The sequence below is a fragment of the Lissotriton helveticus genome, chromosome 5_1, assembly GCF_964261635.1.
Source record: "Lissotriton helveticus chromosome 5_1, aLisHel1.1, whole genome shotgun sequence".
Taxonomy (NCBI): Eukaryota; Metazoa; Chordata; class Amphibia; order Caudata; family Salamandridae; genus Lissotriton; species Lissotriton helveticus.
Window position 1 is genome coordinate 1,627,255,382 of NC_136065.1, and position 21,923 is coordinate 1,627,277,304.

General features: G+C 47.2%; 1 protein-coding gene across 2 annotated transcripts in view; it reads right to left on the reverse strand.

Moving 5' to 3' along the window:
• The window catches only part of EMC4 (ER membrane protein complex subunit 4), a 153,795-nt gene that overhangs the window by 88,259 nt on the left and 43,613 nt on the right, over positions 1-21,923 (reverse strand). For both annotated transcript variants that reach the window (XM_078644825.1, XM_078644826.1), the window contains exon 2: positions 9,934-10,028. In XM_078644825.1, the coding sequence (XP_078500951.1) occupies positions 9,934-10,019 (86 nt within the window). In that variant the 5' untranslated portion in view covers positions 10,020-10,028. The remainder of the gene's footprint in view (positions 1-9,933; positions 10,029-21,923) is intronic.

Sequence of the window (21,923 nt, forward strand, 5' to 3'; positions counted from 1 at the left end):
TTTCTCTGTTTGCCGGATCAGCCCTCTCTTTTTAAGTCTCCGGTGGTTTTAAGATTTTTGAAGGGTCTCACTAATATGTTCCCTCCTTCTCCGTTTGTTGTTCCTCATTGGGATTTGAATCTTGTGTTAACCTATTCGATAGGTTCTCCCTTCGAACCCTTGCACAAGTGTCCCATGAGGCTTCTTTCTTTTAAAACGGTCTTCTTGGTTGCAATTACCTCGGCAAGGAGGGTAAGTGAGCTTCAAACTCTTAGTTCCAAGCCCCCATTCTTGACCATTCATGCTGAAAGAATGGTTCTCAGGACCAGGGCTGCTTTTCTGCTTAAGGTGGTAACTCCCTTCCATCTAGGACAATCCATTACCCTTCCTACTTTTTATCCTCCCCCTCACCCTTCCAAGGAGGAGAAGAGACTTCATCGCTTGGACCCGAAGAGAGCAGTCAGTTTCTATCTCGATAGGACTAAAGACTATCGTGTTGACGATCAGCTCTTCGTGGGTTTTGCTGGCTGTAAGAAGGGCAGAGCGGTGCACAAGCGCACACTTTCCAGGTGGATAATCCTGTGCATCAAGATTTGCTACTCCCTGCAGGTAAGGACCCTCCTGAGGGTATTAGAGCACATTCAACTAGAGCAAAGTCTGCAACATCTGCTTTGTCTAGAGGTGTTCCTGTTGAGGACATTTGCAGAGCCGCGACTTGGGCCTCCCTCCACACTTTCGCGAAGCACTACTGCTTGGATACTGAGGTGAGGAGGGACGGCCACTTCACGCGTTCTGTCCTCCAAGATTTCCTGGTATAGCAGATTGGACACCCTCCTCCGGGAGTGGGGACTGCTGTGGGACTCTATTCACAAGGTGAGGAATCCACACGGCAGATGTATCTATCAGAAGAACAAGTTACTTACCTTCGGTAACGCTTTTTCTGGTAGATACAGTATCTGCCTGTGGATTCCTCACATGCCCACTCGCCTCCCCGTTGTCCATTCTGCTATACCTGGGTTTATTTGTATATTTATTTGTATATTTATTGGGTTTTTGATACCTTTGTTACGCACTATGTGTGCTATTTTGGTTTTTATGTATTATGTACACTGTATATATGTATATTTACTGTCGTTGGTCTGTCCGGGTGCCTCGAAGGCACGGAAAAAAGGGCGGAACTGACGTCATCACGCCGACGTGGGTCTCATAAGGAGTCGGTGACGTCAGACGGAGTCGCACGCGATGTCGTGCTCCTATGACGTCGTACATGCCGGCGTGCTACGAAGAAAATTTCCGAACGTTGCTGACCCAAGGGGGATATTCACAAGGTGAGGAATCCACAGGCAGATACTGTATCTACCAGAAAAAGCGTTACCGAAGGTAAGTAACTTGTTCTTCAGGAGTATGCATCTGAGGTGGTTGTTACTTGTCCTGGTGGGTGTACTGGCGGGTCGGATGCTGGTGAAACTGTAGGTCCGGCTGGAGAAGGGTCCTTGGGTGCGCCTCAGGGTGGCCAGGAAGCAGGTGTGTGATCGTCCGGCATGGAGTGCTTGGCGGGTGTTGGCATCATAGTGGAGATGGGCGTCGTGGTGTTCGCGGGGGTCAGGGGTTTTGGCGCTGGGCTCGGACGGGTTCAGCGGCTGCCATATAAGGGGAGGTGGGAGGAAGGAGCAGCTGGGAGGCAGGCGCGGGCGAGTAGGGGGCGGGGCCGCAGGGACGCAGCAGCGGGAAAAAACGAGTGAGGAACGGCGGAGGGAAACAGAGGGCAAAACATGGCACAGAAAATCACAGGAGGGAGAAGAGGAAATAAAAGCAAATACAGATGGCAAAAACAGTCAAGAAACAATACAACAAGCATTTACAATGCAATGGTCTCGTCTTTGTTAAAGTTAGAGCTATTGGCATTGCTCATGACATTATTTTTGTTTTTAAAACATAAAAAAATGGCATTGTCATTTACAATGCCAATAGCTTAATCTCTCGCAAATGCGAGACCTATTGCATTTGCACCCACACACACAGTCACACACAGAGCCACACACACACACACACAGAGCCACACACACACAGACAGAGCCACACACACACAGACAGAGCCACACACACACAGACAGAGCCACACACACACACAGAGCCACACACACACAGAGCCACACACACACACACAGAACCACACACACACACAGACAGAACCACACACACACACAGACAGAACCACACACACACACACAGACAGAAGCACACACACACAGAGCCTCACACACACACAGAGCCTCACACACACACACACACACACACACACACACAGACAGAGCCACCCTAATGGTACTAATAAATGACACTCTTACTACTGCTCTGAACGCATGAGTAAATGAAATGCTAAAGGTGAATCACTCAGCTACGCGCCTGAGAGCGCCAGTACTGTGGGACACCATGGGGAGACAGTACCACAGACAGAGGTTACTGCACGCATGGTAACCAATGACTGCCTTAGAACCCCTAGAAAACGTCTAATCTGTTTGAGCTGAAGAACAAATGTACAGTCCCAGACTTGTGCGAACTTTGGGATAGCCCAGCTGTTCGTGTGAGCTGACAGATACCTCTGCTGTTCCAGGCCTGAGAGTGATATGTAAACTGAGGAACAGCCAGTGGCGTCACTAGGGGGGTGCGGACCGCACCGGGTGACACCATCCCATGGGGTGACACCAAAATGCAAAATAGACAATCTCATAGCAGAGAGACATATAATCATACACAGACAGTAATAATTACTGTCTATGATTGTATGATTCTCTGCTTTGAGATTATTGTTCAATTAAATTTTAGCTATAATACGACATTCGAAACGTCAATCACGTGACGTGGAGGCTCCCGGACACACCGTTTTCATCAGCCCCCGGACCTGCTGGTTTCCTCAGCCCACTGCCCACGCCCCCCAGCCGACTGAAAAGTGTTTCACTCAGAAAATTTGCTAAACCAGAATAGGGAACAACCTAACACCTCCTCTCAGTGAGCCCAGTGGTGGGACTCTCCTTCATTGGTGCTCTGAGATGATATCACAAGCCAATCGCATGGGGGTGCGGCCCCGAGCTGCCTATGGTAGGCAGAGGCGCCAGATAGGCTCTGCCCTCTTGCTCCGTGCCCTCCACTGACAGAGCAGAGGGAGTCTGGTGAACAGGTCCGGAGGTGTGTGAGCCCCTGTTGTGCCATGGTGCCTCTTACCTCTGTAACGGTGTGGTCGCTTCTGGCCTGCGCTGCACAGACTGCTCTCCGACAGACACATGGGTGCTGGTCTGGCTATTTTATGATGCCATTGTGCACATTACTCTTGTAAGTAAATATGGAATAACTAGTTTTTTCCACATCAGTTCTCCATTCATTTAATTGTAAAAGTGAGTTCTAGAAAAAAGTCAAAACGTAATAGATTGTTTTTAAATAACATTGGGGTTGCCTGTATATTTTGCAGGTGCATGTACATTTATTGAGGGTATTGTTTCTTTGTTGATCCTGGTTTGAACGTACTCCGGTTAGAGGCACAGAGTAAGGGGCAGCCTGTGTAGGTTGGCCAGCAGAGATTACTCCAGTATCTTGGTGTGGAATGTGCCGCTCACCGGAGAGCGCGGGAACCTACTATTTCGATTATTAACCGCCCGGGAGGATTTTCTTTTAGCAAAAAGTAAGGAAACGTTTTTTGCTAAAATAAAAAAGTGTGGGCATGTCGTGATCCACAGATCGTGCCCACTTCAACCTCTGGACGCAACTACAACCAAACTTCTAGCAGGGGGTGGGGTGGGGTTGGATGATGGAATGTTTATAATACTTCGAACTATGGGGGCAAAGCCTTCTTGTGAACTGTGGTGTAAATGACTTGCAGGAGCTCCTTTCACTTAATGGCAGTCAGCACCAGCCGGTGACTGGTAAAAAGAAAGGATAGTTGACTAATAGAAAGGAGAATCATTTTAAAGCTCCCTGCTAATCTAAATGATGTTTTCACCTTTACAAGCTCACTTCGCCATACCCACAGAGCCTTTGGTGTAATCAATCATATTCAAGGCAGAAGGGCGTGGAGCCGGTGAGCAGCGCTGTCGCTGACGCGGGCTCCTACGGAGAATAAAAAACCTAATCTCTCCGCGAGACCTGCTGAGGATGGCCATGTCAACTTTAACTTTAGATTTTTTACTCGGCCGGACGTATTGAACCTCCGCTACACCGATGTGGCCCATAATGCAGGATAATGTTATTGACGAGCCATTAGTCGTGCGGAGAAGTGTGCGCCTTGCAGCTCTCCCTGAACCGCAATTCCACAAAAGCCCTATCCGTGGACAATACTGGAGAAAAGGCGAAAGATGCAGGCGCAGTACTCAGGGCAGGCCTCATTTGGACCGTGATGGATTAATGAAGGGCATATGCTCTCTAGCAAAGAGATAGAGAGATACGGCTCTCCAGAAGAGCCATTTATTTATAAAAATAATTATGAATGAACACCGCGCAACGAGAGCACCGGCCGCGGCGGTGATTCCCTGCAGTCCCAGGCTCCGGCGGTGAAAACGGGGCAGATGAGGGGTAGGCTCCCTCCAAATTGAAAATAAACAGCGGGATGGGCACCCGCTTAGGAATTAAAAATATAATGCGACCCGCACAATAAAAAACAATCACATACGCGGTGGACCACGCCATGAACACCACCATGTTTCTCCGAGGTCAAGCAGAAATGGATCGGAGAAAAGCCCCGTCATTTTCAGACTGGGGGGCGTGTTTTTCTTTCTCTCCTCTTCTCATTGGCTAGAATGTAAACAACGGGCGTGTTTTGACTTGTTGCTTACATTCCAGCCAATGGAAAGAGGAAAGAACGAAGAGAAAAAACACACCCCTCAATCCGAAAAAGACGGGGCTTAAATAGACACACAAACCTCTTCTCCAATGGCTGGCCGCCGTTTAGGAAGCCAGCCAATGGAGAAGAGGGGTGGGTTTAAGCCCCACTACTAGAAACATAAAATCTCGCCAGAGAGACTGCGCAAGCGCAGCCTACGCTAGCCGAGACCTAAAAACAAATACAGTGAGCAAGCCTCAAACTCGCGTCCGGCAGCAGCAGCGAGCTGGGGGATGCTCACTACAGGTGGAGCTGTTGCAGAGGCGAGGGGGCAACCTGCCTGAGAGCAGGGTCAAGGGTCGCTCCACATAGTTTCTTGCAGACATCCCCCTGCCTATGGGGACAATTTGCGTCCGCAGTAATGCTTACACAGCAGAAAGAGAGGAATGGACCTTGAAATTGTTAATTCAGAATCACACAAGAACTATATCATAAACGCATTTACTCACATTTCCGCTCAGTTTATAAAATGTCGGGCCACGCTATAGAAAATAAAGAACGAGCACACATATATAGAGTGAAACATTCCAATCAGGACTAGAAACCAGGCTACCCCTACAATGCAATGGCAATAAAAACCCTGAACACAATCTCAAACAAAAGGCTGTTTTGAAATCACAACTTGCTTTTGTATAGATTGTCGCACTGCATTTCTGTAGTGTATACGAGTTGTAAATAAAAGGTGTTTCTTTTACCGAAGTTAGAGGTAATCAATCATTTTACTGACTGCAGATGGTAGAAAGGCTGAGATGGCCTTTCAGGGATTCAAACACGCGATCTTGTTATTACTGCATGTTTAAGCGGTGACAGGTTAACTCACTGCGCTATCTGTAACATGAAATACACACATTGTGCGAAGATTTACCTAGCCGCCAAAACATCCAAAAAGGACCAGCTGGGGTCTTGCTTGCAAGAGACCATGATGTTGCACATGTAGCATGCTCTTTCCAGCTGCAATTCGTCCATTGCACCGAGCAATAAAAAAAATACCACCCTGTAGCCAACATGTCTCGCCTAGGTGAGATCTATTCGTTTTGCCAAGACTTCTTAGCCATGTTGCAACATGGCTGATAGTAAAGAAAACAAGCATTGGCGTAGCCAATAGGCCTCGCCTTTGGGACCTTATAAGTGTTTAGTTATCCAGCACAATATCCTTGGTGCAACAACATCAACTGTTGCATGGCAAATCACTTATAAGGTCCCAAAGGTGAGACCTATTAGCTATGCAAATGCTTGTTTAATATAAAAGCGATCGCAAGGACTGAACGGATAAAAACTAATGAATTATATTGATGCACAAACTATCCTAGCTTTGAAAAAGCCCCAGGCCTGCACACCATTGAGGGGCAAAACATGTTAACAGCACATGGCAAAAAGAAAGAAAAGAACTGATGGGAGGCAGCCAATACACATGAATCAATAAGCCAAACCAACATAGTGAATGCACTGTATAATTCAGCAACCGTGACGTAGTCAGAAAAAGGTAATTAAGGGTTCTAAAACTGACAGATATTTGTTCGGCCCAACCATAATGGTATGCTAAGAAAAAGGCCGGGGGCAGCAGCGGGGTATTAGTATTTATCAAAATTCTCCTGACTGCGCTGCCTTCTGCAGTTAAGTACCACCAATATCAGGGGCAGTCTCAGCACGCACCTGCTGCGCCTGTAAGGGTGACCTTATAGGGCGAGGATTGGAAGCGTGACTGCAATCTCACCATTCGTGGCTGGCTGAAACGGTGCAGTCGAAGCTGCTGCTGAGGTGTGCCGAGCCCTGTCGGTGCTTTGGGTGGCAGTGGTTGTTGAGGCTGATGCTCCATCATGGCTGCATCGCACTGGAAGCAGGCAGACTGAGGCCCAGGCGGAGACGGAGTAACCCAGTGCGATGGGTGAGCGAGACAGCAGTGAGGGCCATAGATCTAACATCGCAGATCGTGGCTGATGTGCCAGCACACAGTTGGGTACGTGCCCTTGGGAGAAGACAAAATATAGACTGGGGGTGCCCGCTGGAGACTAAAATATTGACATTGGAGACTCCTGGTAATCGCAAGGTGAGGACCTGCTGCAATGCCGTTAAAGCCTTAGCCATTGGCCATCGGACAGTGCCTTTTGTCCATGCTATACTGTACAGCATAATCCAAAAGAGAAAAAAAGAAAAACTTGAAGGCATGTATGTGTCATGCTGCATGCACATTTATGTAGCATAATGCAGTGGCTGTTTAGCATGACGATGTAAGGAATGCATTCGACATCCAAATGTGCGGCCATCGACATGGTACATTCGCAATTTCTTTTAAATTATTATATACAGTTCCAAGATGGTGGAGTCAAATCTTGGAGTGCTATATAAATACAAAAAATGTAAAGGTGCTAGACAAAAGAAACTGGTTGGGGAAGTACTGGACGAGATGAGAGTGGAGGACATAGGGAGTAACACAAAGCTCTAGGCGTTGTGGTAGGTATTTGAGTGGAGAAGCAGCACAAAAAGGGACACAACAAAAACACATGCGTTCTCATTGAGTATTGAATCAAAGATAAAAAGTTGTTCCCAGAAGGCGAGCGGAGGACGGACGCAAGCCATCCACTCAGAAGGATGGTAAAGAAGCTATGCTGCAGGGAAAGGACAAACGCAAGAAGATGAGGAAAGCCATCAAAAAAGAGCAAGCAATGAGAGTAACAAGAAAGCCAATCAATGGCAAACAATCGGCTAGTTCAAAGCCCACTTTAGTTTTGGGATGGTCCACAACAGGTCTGTCGAAGAAAGCTAATGAAAACATGTTTAACATTTGACAGCCTTGTATATCAAGGTGGAAGAGCCAAATACTCATTTGGATCCAAAAACCTCCATCAAAATAATTTCATTAGTAACCACTGCTGTGACTTGGCAACATAATGAAAATCCTGCCACCAATGTTTCACTTAATGATTTGGGTCTCACAGTCCTTTAACTGCAGTACACGTAGGTGAAGCAACCTGTTGCTTGTTAAGTGACGGCATGAGCCTTATTAAAAAAATAAAGTAGAATGCATTGTCCTGTTCCGACGACCTTAAACATGAGGAGAATGGGTTTTCCATGAACCCTTCAAAGTTCTCAAGAATCAGAAGGATGCTGCTACAGAAACAAAGTGCCTAGAATGGAGGACAATGCCCCAGAGCGACATCTTGCCATGTTATATTGAGTCATGTCAAACTCGTCACTGAAGGCATTATAGGTAGGACCTGATTATATGGTTTTGGGAGTGTCCCCAGGTTTCAAAGCCAAAGCTTACCCACAAAACTGTATCTCATCTCCTCTAACAGGCGCAAGGGGGGGTTACCCTTCTTGCAAGCGCACATCTGAACGGCTTATTGGACTCAGAGTGGGCTATCTGGCTCACCTGCACCCACTTGCCAAGTTCACCTATGGAAGCAGGGTAGGGCTAGGCTCGAAAAAGCGGTCAGTCACCAATGAAAGAATGGTAGAGCTGCAGGAGAGAGAACAAGCTTACCTCAGAGATAATGGCAAAGATGCACACAGTAAGCCATGTCACCTATGATAGGATGGTAGGGCTGGATTCTAGCAAACCAAGTCAAAGACGCCAATGAAAGAATGGTAGAGCTGTGGGAGAGAGAGGAATGTCAGGTTTACCTCTGATTAGGGCTAGTGCAGAGTTAGGTATGTCAAGTACAAATCTGACATAATGGCAGGCATGGAGTAGAGAGAGTAATGCCAAGTCATTCGAGACAGGGGGATATGCTGACATCTTTATATTCCTCAACAGTTTTGTCCCTTCTGTGTCGGACTTCTGCATTATGACCTGAAAGGGAGCCATGTGCTTGTCCTGACAAAGCCCACCTTCCGAGTTATGATGGGAAGCCCCGCCCATTGATCAGGGCTCGCGCACCTGGTTGAGGGTGCAGAAGCGGCAGGTGATAAGGTGATTTAGAAACCAGGAAGCTCCTGATTCCAAATGCACGCAGGAGCCAGGAGGCCAGGAAGGGGCCGAGGCTTGGGCCTGCAGGAGACCGGAGGCCCGGGACGGGGGCTTTGGGCCGCAGTGCTCCTCCGGACGAAACAAGGCTTCTAACAAGAGGCCGCTGAACTGGAAGCAAAATCAAACACCCAGTGTTATTTCAAGTCCACATACTTGGCAAAATGCTAAGCATTCTGTGCAGACAAAGGGCTTCACAGGATAACGTGTGGAAGCATATAGCAGAGCCTGCGTGTGAAGCAAACCTTCCCAAGGCCCCAGCCGGCCCTCCGATGAAGCAGTCTGTCAGAAAACACATCCTGGAAGAATGAGTGGTGCACATGCGCACTTCCAGGAATGTAAAGAATGCAGCTGGCAACCGGCCGCGCTGCTGCTTGCTCCCGAGACCCCCAGGCCATTGGAGTCAACGTTTAGAGAGAAGGCGGGACATGCACCCGCCTTTGGCGAATTGCGGGCTTTCAATTTTTGAAAGCCACACACAATAGCCAATCACTTCAGCTTTTCAGCAAACTGGTGCGTGTGGCTTTTTTATAGCCACATGCACAAGTTTGCTGAAAAGCTGAAGTGATTCCAAGAGGTCGTTTTTTAGAGCAGCACATGCGAGCTAGGCTCGACCTAAAAAGCTCTATAACACAGCCAGTGTTGACCGTGTCATAGCACTTCATTTTTCCTTTCAGCCATGCTGCACTGAAGCCAGCGCTGCTATCCAATATGGTTAAAAAACATTGACAAAGCCAATAGATTTCTAACAGGCAAGACCTATTGGCTTTGCCAATGCCTGTTATTACGGTTACTGGCTGAACACATGATACCAAGAGTTCTACATTTCCCTTTACTTGACCCCCCATAAAATTAGACATGTTTGGATACCAACATGGCAACTTAGAGGAGGGATCCGTAAAACATAAAATCAAAATAAAAAATGTTCACAAATAATACACTGCTAAATAGAACAATTCAGCTAGAAACATTAAATTAAAAAACAAGTTTGATAAACGAAATGGTATAGCTAAGTATGACAACACAGAATAAAATACAGAACTGCAGCCACCATCCTTAACTTTACACCTGTGTTTGGATTTGCAGCTAAGGTAAGAACAAGTGCAAAACTGCTTACCTGCTACCACTGCCAGGGCCGCCTAGCTCAATAGCCCACTTGAATCGCCTGCCCCTATTGGCCACCTGGCCCGTTGCTGCTGCCATCACTCAGCACTGCAAAATATGGAAAAAGGATTTAGATTAATAATAAGTGGGTGACAAATGAAACCGGTTTATCTTGAGGGGTATGAAACAAAAAAGGAGATCCCCCTTGATCCTATAAGGGACGGGGTATATAGTGTAAAAGGAAAAAGAGTCCCACCAAATGTCTGCTATACTATAATGTTATTGCAGTAACCCTAGTCTGGGTCAGAGGGCACTATATCTCAAAGTTTACTAAATTAATTGTCCAAAATTGGACCAAGTCAAAAGCAATAAATTTGAACACACATTATAAATGCACAAAGTACGTCAAGAGGAGCTCTAAATTAAAACCACATATATACATTAAATTTTAAAAAATATATCACATTTTATTAAAACCTGAGGGAATCACCCTCTGTCATAAAGAGAAACACAATATACGTTACAATTTTTTGAAAAAAATTGGTACACAATTCATATCATAGAAAAACCAAAAAAGTAGACGTGGCGTTTTCAGTGCTGTTTGTAGATGTAACAACTTTTTCAGGACGGTTTATCTTAATTCTCTAGAGACAAGTGTTATCGTGACAAGAGACTGATACAATTCCGCTTTTTTCTAAAATTTGCGCTGTTGTAGGTTCCGTTTCGTAGAATTACAAAATCACCTGTTTATTAAAAATGAGGGGTATTGATAAAGCTGTGTAAGGGATGGCCACCGTATTCTTTCTTTGTTAGATGCACATCAAAAATGTTTTTCCTTTTTGGTCGGCGTGTCACAGCAGAGAAATCTTCTGCTTGTATCTTATACAGTGTAGAGGCTAATGTTTTTTTTAACTTTTCTTTAGCCCAGGATGTTCACGTTGAACCCAGAAGCTGTGTAGAAGAGGAGGCAGGGAGGCCGAAAATCACGCAAAAGAGAATCGGTAAGCACATTTAATCGATAAAGAAGTATCCTGGGCTAATGAAAAGTTAAAAAAAACATTAGCCTCTACACTCTATAAGATACAAGCAGAAGATTTCTCTGCTGTGACACGCCGACCAAAAAGGAAAAACATTTTTGATGTGCATCTAACAAAGAAAGAATACGGTGGCCATCCCTTACACAGCTTTATCAATACCCCTGATTTTTAATAAACAGGTGGTTTTGTAATTCTACGAAACGGAACCTACAACAGCGCAAATTTTAGAAAAAAGCGGAATTGTATCAGTCTCTTGTCACGACAACACTTGTCTCTAGAGAATTAAGATAAACCGTCCTGAAGAAGGTGTTACATCTACAAACAGCACTGAAAACGCCGCATCGACTTTTTTGGTTTTTCTATGATATGAATTGTGTACCAATTTTTTTCAAAAAATTGTAACATTGTATATTGTGTTTCTCTTTATGACAGAGGGTGATTCCCTCAGGTTTTAATAAAATGTGATATATTGTTTTTTAATTTAATGTATATATGTGGTTTTAATTTAGAGCTCCTCTTGACGTACTTTGTGCATTTATAATGTGTGTTAAAATTTATTGCTTTTGACTTGGTCCAATTTTGGACAATAATTTAGTAAACTTTGAGATATAGTGTCCTCTGACCCAGACTAGGGTTACTGCAATAATATTATAGTATAGCAGACATTTGGTGGGACTCTTTTTCCTTATCTTGAGGGGTCCCTTCACTCAGCCAACCCTCTATTCCCATTTTACTTTCTCATTCACAACACGCCCTCACTGCTAGCACATTAGTACTGCCTCCTTCTATGGTTCTAGGACTTTTCACTGTGGTTAAGTACCAGCAACGTGGATGACATCAAAATTCTTAGGTCGAGCCTGGGCAGCAAATGCGCTGCTCTGCGAGGCATGCTGTTTTTGAGTATGGACTTGAGGCTCCGCCAACTCTCCACCCATATTTTTCATTGACTTGTGCCACTGTCCTTTGTAAATGCTGGCTTCTGAATAGTTAATAGGCTTGTTAGTCCCTCCTTAGTACCGCTGCATCTTCATTTGTAACCTGCCATGAGGACTGGCCCTTTTACTTCTGTTACATGGTGTGTCTCATTAAGTCTGTAAGCACTATTTTCTTTAATGAGTTTCTCTTACTGCAGGCACGACACGCATTCCTGCAATATTCAGCGCAACGTGTGCTTTTACTTTCCAAGCAGCCCGGGACAATGGTGGCTGCTTCTTTGAAATGAAATAGGTGCCACATTTACAAGAGTTTGAGCTAGTGGCATTGTAAATGGCAATGCCTTTTATTTAGGTGTTAATTATCAAAACAGATAAATAAAAATCATTGACATTTACAGTGCCAATAGCTTAAACTCTAGCAAATGCGTGACCTTTTGTATTGCAAATGCTTGTTATGAATAGTTACAGTTACCGAATGTAACCTTCTGCCTTAAAAGCTTTGGATTACAGATACCTCTTAACGACATTCAAGCACACAGTACCACAACCGTAAATTTTGCCCACATTAGCAGACACACTAGGCAGCGGAGAGTGGCAGCTGTGGTAGATAAAAACACTCCCAGCCCACTTCCCTCCTGCAACACATGCAACATATAGGCATGCAACACCACGAAAACAAATTAAAAAACATCACATCTCTTCCTGCTTGGCCAAAGCGTTCCTGAAGCAACTTCCTCCTAGTAACTTAGGACTTCAAAGTCTGGTGGAAGAACAAGTCTGTTGCCTCCTCTAGAAGCTTCCTGGAAATATGTGACAACCTAGAAGTCTTGTCCAAAGATCACTTCATTGCCATACAGTTCAAAAGTCAAATAGCCTGACCAAAAGCTCTTTCATTTGCCATCACTCCATACATCTCACAAAAGTAAACCCAACATCTTCAATTCTAAAAACAGATCTCAGTGGCTACTAAACGACATGGCAGACACCCTCTCTCAGTCAAACTCAACATTCCCCTTTCACCTCTTTATTTACTCACCCCAGTGGTCACACAGGCTAAAGACAGATGCACATTCTCCACAAAGGCAAAAATCAGACTTCAATGCATTCCTGTGCCAACTGATAGCTGACAAAAAACTCAAGCAAGTGATATACAAGAACCCGACCTTGAACAGATCACTCAAACATGTCCCAGGACACATTAAGGTTGAGGCAAAGTCTATTAAAGATGTCTTTGAAAAGACATGAATGTGAGGGCCTAATCACCATCCATTGAGTCCTTCCTTCTACGGTCACTCACTCAGCTTGAACTGCTTGTCCCTCAGACTTCTTCTTCAACCTATACAAGAATACCTCCATTCTCCATTACTACTATCTCATCAGCAATAGCTTTTACTATCCCACTTACCTTCATCTTGCCATGATGAGACTTGGACTCTGTCTAAAAGACCCCACCCATTGCTTAATCCTGGTCTCTGGCACCGCACTCTGGCTGACCTCAACTTTCTTCTGTAGTTCAGCTCTAAAGTCCTACATCTGGATTGCTGTAATTGCGGTGAACCTTGGGAACAGAAGATAATCACCTCCACCGGCCCTTGCACACCAGCTGGTCACCTTCATCGTGGGTTCCAGGAGCAGATTGTGGTGTTGGGGGACCAGAGTTTCGAGATAACTGATTAGGTTATTTCAGAGTGGCCTCCATTAAGGTTCCAGCTCGAATGCAGCTTTTATTTTCCATGGCACAGGATCAGGGCCGGACTGGGAACCAAAACCGGCCCTGGCAAAGTGCTCGGCCGGCCTCCGGAGGGAGGTCTGACTCTTTGCTGGGGCCGGTTTTCGGCCGATTTTGTTGCAGGACCGATTTTGCAGCTATGCTGCATGAATGGCCCTGTAACAAAAACGGCCCCCAGGGGCCCAAAACCGGCCCCCACCCTTGCGGCTCACCGGGGGGATTGCCTGGTGCCCGCTACGGCCAGTCCGGGCCTGCACAGGATGGTGGTCTAGGATTTGGGCTGGAGCTCTTGAAAATTATAGGCACTGAATTATAAACCCTGAATTAGAAGCCCTCATACAGGAATGGAGGCCTCCTTTCCTTTTAAATCAGTGTCACTAATGGTACTTGTGTGTACAATGCGTCTAGACTGCTTACTTTTATATCTACCAAATGATGGATGATCTACTGCACAAAGAGAGTAATTCTGAAGTAATGAAGCTCTCAGTGCCCACTATTTCCAGTTGCTTCTTCATTCGCTGTCAAACGATCTAAACCGCTGACCAGTGCTTCCAATCCCGCATTCAGCTCAGAGAGATTCTGGAAGTGGAGCAAACTTTGCTCTTGTTAAGCATTTGACTTCAACATGAAGCTTTTTCATCCTCAACTTAATTACTAGTTAGACTTTTTCCGAATTTTATGACAGCTCTTGGTTTTCAAACCAAGAGTTACTCGCTAGCCATCAAGTCTTTAATTCTAATGAGGCATTATTTTTACCAAATTATTTTTCCATTAATCAGTTCTTCAAAATTTTTCTTTTTATTTATATAGTGACTCTCAGTATTCGTCCTTTAAAGTAATGTATAATCTCCTACTGGCTATGAGAAGCCCTACGCTCAAGAATACAGCTGTTAATATTTTCATGATATGAATCGACTCCAGCTGTTACTTGGACTCCCAAATTTTGTAAACCTCAAGTACCACCTGTATATCGAATAACGTTGCGCCCTTATCTTCTACTACTTCAACTATGTCCTCAAAATCACAACACATTTGATTTCCATTATTTATATGAAGTGGCCGAAACTCAAACCCCTTCCTCAAAGTTATATTAATCTTGAGACCCTCAATCTCATCACTTCCAATACACCCATTAATTTTACCCATCTCACACCTTATAGATGGCAGTAAATGCAAGATCTAGCTATGCTCATTGCAGTATAATATTTAATCCCATTACTGCTTACAACCTTAAAGCAATTTTCAGCTTAGAATCATGGTTAAAAGAACACAAACTCAATCCTTGACCTCGTCTCGCAAAGCTGCACAAATTTTAGGGCTGACAGACATGAAATTAGAGGCAACTTAGCAGTAATCATTGGGGCGCTAGGTGGCGCACTGGTGAATGGACGCCTTCATGTAAGGCTCCCACAGCCTAGCGATATTTATCCTTAAAAAAATCCTTAAATCGGCTTCCAACTGGGCTGCATCGACTCCCATCGGCTCGGGGGATCTCCCGACAGCTCCGGTCCAAGTTTGAAGCTTGTAGATAGCTGCGGGCGGATTTGAGGAGCTCTTATACTTTCAGCGGCGCCGACTGCGGTGGGAGCGACGCGGCTGGGCGGCCCGCCAAAATACGCGAGACGGGGGATCTAGCTGCGGAGGTTGGGCCTCAAGTGGCGCGAAAGACTGCTCGGCCTGGAGGTGGCGGCTGGAGGGACTGCTTTCTCTCCTTTACACCCGACGGAGGCGTGCATCGAGAGTGCCATCCCTGCGATAACAGGCGCATGAATGACTGCTGTGCTGGAGGCTCTGGCGGATTTTGGACTGTAATCAAGAAACGCGTCTGGTATCGGCGGCACCCTGGGAGAGGCCCGCCAGCCGACACGGCCGTTACCAGATCGGACGAGAGACTGAAGGCTTTTGCGGTGAGGCTTGGGAGGCGACCACAGGGCTTGGCTGGATCGGGTGGTGGTGCGGAAACTGGCATGCATTGCTACCCCCCCCCCCCGACCTGACCACGCGCGAGGCCTGCGTTGTGCTGTGCAACTGGCTGGGGAGCTCCTCGGGGGACGCTTGATCACAACGCCCTCCTGGGCGCAAAGTACTGGAGTCACTGCTGAGTGATCCAATTGAAATATACTTGTCGCTGAGAAGTGGAACAGAACACAGGCCGAGGCATAGTCTGCACTGACTCCCCGCCGCATAGCACTGGTTCTGGACTAGCTGGTGCGCAAGTTGGACTCTCAGCCACGTGAGGCATTATAGCCTGGGCCGTGTACGCGAGTGTTTTGGGAACACACCGACCAACATTGTCTACTGATATCCCTTGCTATACTGACTGAGGTATGCGCAGTGCTTGACTCGTGGTTATGTGGTGCTGGGCCTACCGACTGCGGGCTTAACCCCTGGTATTGGAGTGCAGGATTGTACCCGTGTGAGAACTGCTGGGACTGGTCGGAGTTAACTCAGGCGTTGCGGGTGCTGCAGATCGGCCTGCGTCGGGCACAGAACTCTCCTTTCCTCTTAAGACGTGCCGCACCGGTGCACTATTGGACACACATACGATTGAGGTGCTGAGGCCTGGGGCTGTGCCAGATCTGTACTCATAGGGGTCTATGCAGCCTGGGTGCGATACTGAGAGTTAACACAGTCGCACACACGTGGAACGCACTGTTTTTTCTGTCCCCATCATCTGCTCCTTGTCAGTGGAGACGTTGCGGCTTAATGAGCTTGCGTGGCTGAGACGGCAGGGAGAGTGCTGTCACCAAAGGTGCTGCAGGCTGCGACTCCTCTGCTCTTACTAGTGGCAACGATGGGGAAAACGGATGCTCGACAGCCAAAACTTACGTTTGACTCTGCCAAAAAGACAACTCGAGCTGGCCTAGATCAGCAGCAACAGGTGGACGCTGGCGGCGCCTCAAATGGTCAGGCGTCTACCTCCCCGGATCTCCAGGAAATCCTCCGGGAAATGCGCCATGGGTTTGCGACCATCGCTGACAAGGTCGATAGGATGTCGTCTCGGATGGATGCTGTTGTCCACAAACTGGATGTCCATGAGGGGAGGCTGAAGGAGGCGGAACAACGGGTCTCGGATGTGGAAGATACCTCAACGCAACATACGACGCAACTCACAAGGATGGACAATTTGCTGCGCATAATAGCGGCCAAGAACGAGGATTTGGAGGCGAGAAGTCGGCGTAACAACATACGCATAGTTGGTGTTCCAGAGTCCACAAATGTGGGGAAAATGGAGGACTATGTGGAGAAACTCCTGCTGGCAGCGGTTGGCCCGGAAGCCTTCTCGCCCCAATTCATCGTGGAGAGAGCGCACAGATCCCTGGGACCGATACCCAAACCAGGCATGAATCCGAGACCTATCATTGCTCGCCTCCTAAACTATAGGGATAGGGATGCAGCCTTGCGGGCTGCCCGGAACTCCAAGACACTCTCATTCGACGGCAACAACTTCACCATTTTTCTGGATTTCACGCCTATGGTGCAAGAGGAACGTCGCAAGTTCTTGGATGTGAAGGCCAAACTACGCAATTTACAAGTGGATTATGCGCTGCTCTATCCGGCTCGCCTGCGGATCACATATCAAGGACGCCAGAAATTTTTCACCAAACCACACCAGGTGGAAGATTTCATAAAGCATTATAAACGTGCGGCACGATCAGGGGGAGATGAAGACGATCATCCTGAAGAACGACAAGACGGAGGGGATGACGAGGAGCAGTGACCATCTGAACACTGAGACTTTATTGCAGAACTGAGTCCTGTATGTGAGTAACTGCCCATGAATAAGACTGCAACTACAATTGTATGTGATACCTCCCACCTGATATTCATGTTGAGATGGGATGAGATTTGGCTCTGGGAAGACCGACATAGATTCTGATCGCTGGGTACCCCCCTCTCTCCCACCAGCCAGTTCACGCTCTATCGAGTGGTGCTGGTGGAGTGGAGGGGCTATTGTGTTGCCACCTGGAATGCTACCTGGCGGGAATTACCCACACAGTTTACGATGGGATGGGGTATGTTTTCACCCTAGTTTTTTGAGGGCATTGGGGTGGGATGGGGAGGGTGGAGAGACTGGCAAGTTGGGGGTGCTTCAGTGGGAGGATGGGAGGGGGTGGGAGTGCGACTGGGGGTTGAATGAGTTGGTTGAGTGCGATATACACAAACGAGTAGAGGAAACAATCGAACTGTATGGAATGGGGCTGTGCCGGGTACTTATACATGATGTTGGCTAAGCGCTATAACAGATTGTCAGACGAAGGGCTGTGTGGCTGTAACATGATACAAACATTGCTCAGGCATGGGGTGATCCTACAGACTGTTAAGGATGATGTCGAGGGACGCAGGGGATGTTAACAGATGCACCTTCCTGTCGTGGAATGTACGAGGTCTAAAGGATGCCCGCAAATGCAGGCAGTTGATGGCATATTGGGATAGGCATAAGGTGCAAGTGGTGATGTTACAGGAAACTCATGTTCCCCCGCAAACTGCATCCACTTTCGGTAGTCAATGGGCAGGTGTTCGTGCTTTTTCGAACTACTCCTCGTATGCTAGGGGTACAGCTATCCTTAAACATCGCGCCATCCCATTTACATTGCAAGGTCGGCGAATCGATAAGGAGGGCAGTTATGTGGTGTTGTGGGGGAGATTGGGTAGGGATACAATTACCATTGCCAATTGTTATGCACCAAATGTGGATACTCCGGATTTTTTTACCATGTTATGGGGTATTGTGCTGGATGCTGGATCGCGTCATATCATCTGGGGCGGGGATTTCAATGTTGCCTTAGTCCCAGGAATGGACAGAGCGGATGGTCATACAATGTACCATCACAGAGCACGAGACGTCATCAGAGGTATAGTGGATGATGAAGGGCTTGTTGATGGGTGGAGACATGTTCATCCTGGCCTACGAGATGGTACACACTACACTTCCTACACTGGTACATGGGCTAGAATTGATTATTTGTTTGTATCATAACATCTGGCACCACATATATTAGATGCACAACACCTTCCCAGAACGCATTCTGATCATTGTCCGGTTCTGCTAACTGTGGATATGCCTGGGTATGCTAAACCACGACCACCCTGGCGATTACAACCTGACGCACTTGTGAATGCGGTTTTTCGGGAGGAACTTAGGGAGGATATAGAGAACTTCTTCCCCCGTAACAAAGATACAGTGGATAGTGTAGAAACTGTTTGGGAAGCCTTTAAGGTTACAGTGAGAGGGTGGTGCATCGCTAAGAGCTCAGGAGTTTTGAGGGACATACAGCGCACTCAGCAGGTTAGAAGAGGAATTACGAACACTGGAAAGGAGCATGGTACAGGGTGATGTAGGGAATTTAGAGCTAAGCTCTCCGAATACGAGGCAGAAGCACAAAGAGAGGTTCACTTCCGAGGTAAATATTGGAAGGGTAGAGCATATAATGAGGGTGGTAGGCCGGGTAGGGCACTATCAATGACAGTTCGCATGGCGCGTGGCACTAATACTATCTTGGAATTGCTGACAGCTGACGGTGGGGTGTGCAAAGACTCGGATGGCATACTAACCACTCTCCAAACTCATAAGAAGCTCTATACGTCGCACGCTACTGAAGGCTTCGACTTGGACGGCTTCTTGGGAGATATCGCTTTATGCTGGCTAAGCGATTGCCACAGACAGTTTTTAGGGGCGCCCCTGGAACTAGACGAGGTCCACGATGCCATAATGTCCCTAAGTAATGGGAAAGCGCCTGGCCTAGATGGGCTTCCCGCGGAATTTTACAAATGTTATGTGGATATCATGGCACCGGTGCTGAGAGAGGTGTTTGAGGATGCTTTGGATGTGGGCGTGCTGCCGGGATCTATGAGGGAGGTTGTCATCACGTCTCTACTTAAGCCGGGTAAGGATGCCACGCACTGTGATTCATATCGTCCTTTGTCACTATTGAATTGTGATGCCAAGATCCTTGCCAAGGTCCTAGCCATGCGACTCTCCTTGCTTATGAATGCGCTCATATTACCTGACCAATCAGGATTTGTTCCCACGCGATCTACATCAAATAACCTCCGAACAGTATTCTCCTTAATCCAAACCGTTAGCCCTGATGTACCTCTCGCTGCCATATTCCTTGATGCGTCTAAAGCGTTTGACTCGGTGGAGTGGGGGTATCTATTTACGGTACTGCGGAAGATGGGCTTCCCCCCAATTTTTGTAAACTGGGTGCAATTACTCTATACGGCCCCGAAGGCAAGAGTATTGGCGAATGGGCTCTTGACGGACGCCTTTGCTATAACTAGGGGTACTCGCCAGGGGTGTCCACTCTCCCCCTTGCTCTTCGCCATAGCGATAGAGCCGCTAGCCTGTCGCATTCGACAGTTACATAAAGACAGCGCCTTTAATTGCTTTCAGCGACAACTTTCTATCTCGCTGTACGCTGACGATGTCACGCTTTATGTCAAAGAGCCCCAGGTTACTCTGAATGCGTTACTGCAGGAGTTTGTGTCCTTTGGGGGCCTGTCAGGGGTCTCAATCAACTGGGGTAAGTCCCAGTTATTCCCGCTGACGTCTGCTGTCACAGAGTTTCCGTTGGACTATCCCTTAGAATGGTGTTCTTCGGATCTGCGCTACCTGGGAATACAAGTTTCGAGAGATAAGGGTGACACAGTGCGGTTAAACTATGGCACAGCCATTACCAAGCTAGCTGATTCGGTGACTCGATGGATCAAATTACCTTTATCCATGGCAGCTAGAATTTCTCTCATAAAAATGGTGGTCTTGCCTCGTTTTCTGTATTTATTTCTTAACGTCCCATATTACCCGGGTGCTTTCTTCTTCAAAACACTGCGATCTGAACTTATACGATTGGTTTGGGGTGGCAGACAGGCGCGTCTCAAATGGGCGGTCATGACACAACCTTACTGTGTGGGGGGGTTGGACATCCCCGATTTTGAGGTTTATTATCTTAGCGCACAGGCACACTACCTGTATTATTGGATGAAACCTATCGCCTTCATGCCACAGATAGCGGCGGAAGACTGGATTGCCCACCCGCTACCGCTGGGGGGGGTGATACATGCCCCTATATCGGTATTGGAAATGCAGGCTAATACAGTGACGTGCACTATGGATGCGTGGCAAAGGATAGGGAAACGATTGCAAATATCGCTGTTATATACGGCCCGACTGCCATTGTCGTATCACCTGCACATGGCGCTTTTTCAAGAATCGGGCTTCCGTAACATGTGTAGACGGTTACATATCCACACATGGGGTGATCTATTCCATGATGGTATGTTTCGTTCCCGAGAACAGTTCTTTGGGGAACACACGCCCACTCCCTTGGAAGTGTTCTATTTTATGCGGCTGAGAGAAGGCTTGAAGGCCTTGCTGCCTGACTACCCACGAGAACCCCCCAGTGTTGCCCCGCTCACGACTGTACTGAATAGCGCAGATGGTGCACACATAGTCTCCAACATATATAAATGCCTCCGGAGGGAACTGCCAGCTGTGGTGGGGACGGCCAAGACACACTGGTCGCAGGACCTCGGCAGGGAGATTACGGAGGATCAGTGGGAGTATTGCTGTGACCTATCGGGCACAGTGATGTCCAGCTGTCGCTTTAAAATCATACATTACAAATTCCTACATAGGTTATACTACACGCCTGTTAGGAAGGTCAGGTTCAAACTGGCTGTATCGGATAGATGCGAGCGATGTGGTCAAGGGGGGGGCAGGCTTCCTCCATTTAGCATGGGAATGTCCACAAGTGATGGAGTACTGGGCACAAGTTTGCGAGGCAGTTTCACTTATGATAGAGGCTACACTGGAACTTGATCCACTGATATTCCTGCTGGGATACACGGCACACATAGCGAGGTCTGTTCGGAAGTACGCTAATGTAGCACTGTTCTGGCGAAAAGGCGACTGGCCTGTAGATGGGGAAGGGGTCGAGCCCCCAAATTCAAAGACTGGTTACAAGACATGATATACTGTCAGGAGCAATATGGGATATTCTCCGAACTACAACCTGTAGCATCTAGGCCAGCTGACATATGGGGTCCACTACAGGCATACCTTCTACTACTTGCAACACAGGAGACAGATTATACTAGGATTGACGGGGTTGGGAACGCGCCCTCCACGGAAAGATCAGAGTAGGCACATGTGCTTTGCATCTGGGAAGAATAGAGAGAATGGGATTATGGTCGTCCTTAGTGCTATGGAGTTTTCTGGCAGGGAAGACTGTCACCAGACATGTATCCCGTAACACCGTAGGACTCTGTCTCCATGACTGGTCCACAGGGTTGCAACATA